The 5000-nt window shown below is 40.6% G+C and overlaps 1 protein-coding gene across 3 annotated transcripts in view; it reads right to left on the reverse strand.

The window, feature by feature from the left end:
- Positions 1-890: 890 nt before the first annotated feature.
- zc3h7a (zinc finger CCCH-type containing 7A) overlaps positions 891-5000 on the reverse strand; it is a 19639-nt gene continuing 15529 nt past the window's right edge. For all 3 annotated transcript variants that reach the window (XM_010795137.1, XM_010795136.1, XM_010795138.1), the window contains 6 exons: positions 4293-4426; positions 4087-4192; positions 3872-3980; positions 3633-3766; positions 2149-2312; positions 891-1591 (listed from right to left, as the gene is read on the reverse strand). In XM_010795137.1, the coding sequence (XP_010793439.1) occupies positions 1402-1591; positions 2149-2312; positions 3633-3766; positions 3872-3980; positions 4087-4192; positions 4293-4426 (837 nt within the window). In that variant the 3' untranslated portion in view covers positions 891-1401. The remainder of the gene's footprint in view (positions 1592-2148; positions 2313-3632; positions 3767-3871; positions 3981-4086; positions 4193-4292; positions 4427-5000) is intronic.

Consider the following 5000-nt stretch of genomic DNA (forward strand, 5'->3'; position numbering starts at 1 on the left):
GAAGCGGAGGGAATATGCAGAAGCAAAAGCTGCGCTCAAGGGAAGAAATACACGATTCCAAACGCCATTCCCCGCCCGATTAAGGAGAGACAGCAAGCGCATTTCGTTTGCTGAACGGGAGTTGCCACAAGATGCCAGAGTTAAGAGAAGGTTTACGGTAGCTGCCACTCGCCTTCCGTGGCAAATGCTGATATTTAAACCCGTATTTATCGTGTAAAATGTCTGACTGATCTGTACACAGGACTGATGTGCAGTCTCTATTTTTCTATTTTTGTAAAAGCGCAAAAATTATTAGCATACAAATATACTTAAAGTACATAGGCCTATTACATGTTTTCATTATATTGATCATTAAAGTGTTATCAAAGCTGGTAAAGGTGCAGCTAGTTTTAATGACTTTGTATACTGTAGGTATCTTGTGAATTTACTTACATACTCAACTAAAGCACAAGTATGCTATAGATGAGTAACAAATGCGTCACTTCCGGGCAAAAATTACGGCCCCGCCCACTTTTTGGGGAAAACAACGCTGTCATTTGAATGGCGGTCAATACAAATTCTGACGTTTTTGCCCATCCGATCAAATTTTTTTGAAAACCGTGGATTTTTGGATCTTCAAAGAGCTCGATTACGATGGCCAGTCAGGCAAACAATTACATTCGATCATTGGTAATCGACAATTCGGTCTTGATATATGGTTAAATTAAAATCAGTAGGCGAGGCTGTGATATAATGAGCATATATCACGGCCTGAAGTGAGCTATTCCTTAAGTAACTAATACCTATAAATCTTTCCTTAAGGATTTCAATACAAGCTTTTACTTGTAATCAAATATATATACACACACACTTCTGCCCACCACCAGTAATTAATACCACAGCAGATTAAACAGGTTTAAAAAAAGCTTTATTTGGTGTGGTTCCAATACACTGGTAACACTATGGGTTAAATGGAAAGTGACCTATGCTGACTGATTCAAATAGGAGAATGTCATCCATACTCTCAATTTAAGTATAACATACTTAAAACATATCGAAGGTTAAAGGTCATGAACATATACAAACTGCTTATGAAAAGAAATTACTGTAAGGTCAGCCGCATCTGAACAGATTTAAGGTTTACACGTGCCATATTCCGCACTGCTTTTAGATATTCTACTGAATGAGTAGAATATAGCTCTCCCACTCAGTTGTTGCTGTTAATGATAACACTCGTGTAGTTCAGATCAGAGAAAACCAGCCACCAATCAGAGGGCCGGCCCTGAACGCCACCCCCCCTTAAAAATCATGCTGCCATCAGGCTGCTTCCTGTGCGCCTCAGAGGCCCTGTAGGATCACCTGACTCAGACTGTTTGAATACTGCATTAACTGCAATGTAGCTCAGATATTGTCATCCCACCATTAAATAATATCTTTAAGGAGAAAACTGTATTTTCCAAAGTCATTGTCATTGGGTGCTATAAGATGGTCTTTTCTGGCTTTGGCAAGTTTCATCAAAAGGAATTCCCGGCGCTCCATCCATTCTTTTAGTTCCTGGTCCCCGTGCGCCAGCTTACACAGCTCGTCCTCTGTGCACGTGTCTTTGAGGAACCTGTCGGGACACAAGGTCAAAAGGTCAGCTATCAATCCACGGGGCTCAGCGACATACACGGTGCTTAGAGAGGAGGGATAATCACGTTAGTAAACAACATTGATGATTGGTAGATGATTTGCTCTCATGCACTACTTTTGCAGGAAGTGAACATTGCATTGATAAATTGAAGCATCCATATCCCCCCCCCCCCGTGTTGTGTGACTCATCTAGAAGATCCAGGTCTATGAAAACCCTTATATTTTCAATATCAAATTGTACCTTACGATAATTTAAAAAGTTCCAAATGTTGGAAAAATGCATTGTTTCCTCATTCTGAAACTGTACACTGGTAATTGTATCCAAGCCATAAAGAATATCCTTTTGTGCGAGAACCACAGGAAAGGGAAAACCCCAAAACATAAAAGGGCCCCTTTAATAAAGTAGGTATTCTTTATTTATACAAAAGGTACCTACGGCTGTGTATGTATGTATACAGTTCATCTTTCTGTAAACATAATCATCTATTTTTGTATCTAAGACAGCCCCATGCTAGATCACAGAGTTGTGTTTCTTACCTCTCACAAACTTTGAAAGTGCCGGTGGGGAAGCGATACTGCCAGCAGTTCTGATCATCCTCAGAGTTGAAAACCCGGTCTTTGTGTTTTTCTGAAGTGATGTGCTGCTGCCACTGCTTCTCACTGTTGCAGTTCTTACCACACAGCCAGCAGTGATTGCCAGCCTGCCAACACACAGGGAGAAATCACATTTACACAAATAACTAATTACCGTCTGTTTGCTAATCAGTCAAAGTTATTGCCGTTTCGTTTTTAAATCACTTGGCAAATAACTACAGTGAAACAAAATTCTATCAAAAATGTTGACACAGTTTAAACATTAAGGCAGTAATGCATTTTACTGAACCCGCAGATTCTGACAACTGATGGAACATCTGCCAAAAGAAAGGAGCACAACACGGCAGCTGTGGGTCTTTGTTTTCACAACAGCACCGTGTCAACGCTTGAGATTCAAACTAGGAAAGGAAGTTAAAGGAATACTTTACCCACCAATCAATTACTCAGCGCCATGTTAACTTAAAGTGTTAAAGACAACTTGGATTTTCTCATAGGTCCACGATGAATGAATACTCGAAAAACAGAAAAGTCTTGATGAATTGAAGTTAATGAAGATGGCCGTTTACCAAAAGGAAAGCTGTATCAAAGCCGTGTACAAACCTTGACAACTGGTGCAGTTCCAGTCGTACACTCACTTTTTCACCCAACTCATTAGACTATTCTTCTGCTGGCGTTTCATTGTTGTTTTCTGTCAAATTCAATACAGCAGTTCAAAACCGCGGTACCTGCTCACCATCTGTGAGCTATTTTTAGAATGCGCACGTCACGTTCGTTGTCGCGTATCCACCTGGGTAGGCTGTGTGTGTCCTTCTCCCGTGACGATAACGAAAAAAATGGCCACAAACGGGCAGACAGCAGAGCTCGGGGCAATAATACAGATTTGTTTGACTTTTTTACACTTTGTTGTTCTCCTCCTTTCCTCCGCTCTTGTCTCTGATTGTGAGTGTGTGCATTCGTGTGTGTGTGTGTGTGTGTGGGGGGGGAGCGGAGCCTTCAGAAACAGAGCGGAGGGAGAATGTGAATACGCAAAGCAGTGGACACTGAAACATGCCCATACATTGGATAAATAACATAGGCGTTTAGTTTATTTAATAAAAGAGCACATGTTCATGTTCCAACATTGGATGAATGTGGATGAATGATACTCAATTATAAAAGTTCTGAAGAGTTTGTAAATGGATGTTTTGATATAGTTTTGTAAACATGGCTATTTAATTTAACAACTTCGATTTATCAAGACTTTTCAGCTTTTTTTTTTTTCTCACCATGAAGGCATGGGAGAAGAACATTTTGCTCAATAATTTATGGTGGCTGGGGTGAGTGATTGATGGTCATTTTTTGGGTGATGAAGTATTCCTCTCTGCAACCTGACCAGTTTGTCACAATGCAGAAGAAGTGCGTGATCCATGCTGGGTTTTTAAACTCACCACTTCCTCAGCGTAGTCTGTTGGCATGTGGATCTGTTTGCCGTTCTCCCTCACAGAGTTACTGGAGGTATCGTCCCCCCAGCCGGGCTTCTGAGACTGCAGCCACTGCTCATAAAGCTGATCCATATCTGGAACTAAATGAGGGGGCGAAATAAATGATTACTTTGCTGGAAATAAAATTCTACTAATTAAAAAAATCCAACCAAAGTAAGAGAGCGCGTCTCCTTGACTTTACTCACTGTTGTTTTCCTTCATGTAGGTCCAAAGGTCTCTCTCTTCTAGACTGTGAGCAAACGTGCAATTCCCGATGTACTGACACTTCTTGCCGGCTGTCACATGCATGCAAATCTAAGAAAGTTAAAAAAAGTAACATTCGGTGACCATGGCAGGAGATTTGTTTTAATCAGAAACAAAGAACAAGCGACCGTGGAGTCGCAGAATGTCTGGCACATACCTCAAATTGAGATGGGATGGGTTTTTTGGTTGGAAGTGGTCTAACTGTTGTCCACTTTTTCCTTTCATTTGAACTTACAAGCACCACCCGCCTGTCTTTCGCCCACCTGAGACAGAAAGACAGAATGAGTTTGTGGATTGCACATTTTCACCTATCAATTACCTCCTGTCCACACTCGATGTGTTCCAAGACGTTGTGCTACTTACGTGTGTCTGGCTTTGGCTGAGCAATACTTCTTGTTTTTGTCGGCTTCGCTTAGCTGGCCGTTTCTCCAACACTGGCCACAAACAAACATCATCTTCAGGTTGGGAGGCCCGAATCTCCTCTGTGGGAGGGAGAGCTGTTGATGGAATGCGAAGGACTGGTTAATATCTTTGTGAAGTGATATAATACAATTATTTAGGAACAACATAAATGAAAAGTGAATTACAGAGGCATGTCAAACCTAAGGAAAGGAATTAATAACTTAAAATGTTTATATGTGAGCAAACATTTGACTAATGTTTAATGGACTCTACTTTCTAGAATTTATTTAAATAAGTTATTAGTGGAAAAATTGATTTGTTGAAGTCAAAGCCAAGAGGGTGAATAAAAAGGTCTCCTCAAATCCACTCAAACTCTCCCAACGTGGAACCCATCCAGGGTCAGAGCCACTGTTACATGGTCAATCTAGCTCATGGCGAGCACAGTCCAACATATGTTTGCTGGATGCAACGCAACACAACAGTTATTGATTTAAAACTGAACTTTGAAGAAACTTGTAAAGCAGTGTACAAAAAAAAGGCATGGAATAGAATATCTGTTTGAGGAAATTAATACTTCCACATTGACAAAACCATGATGCTGTTGTTTCATAGTGCTTTTATTCTATCCTTTTTAGTAGGGGTGTAACGGTACACGTACCGAAATTATTT

Source organism: Notothenia coriiceps, unplaced genomic scaffold (genome assembly GCF_000735185.1).
Source record: "Notothenia coriiceps isolate Sejong01 unplaced genomic scaffold, NC01 NC01_scaffold00037246, whole genome shotgun sequence".
NCBI lineage: Eukaryota > Metazoa > Chordata > Actinopteri > Perciformes > Nototheniidae > Notothenia > Notothenia coriiceps.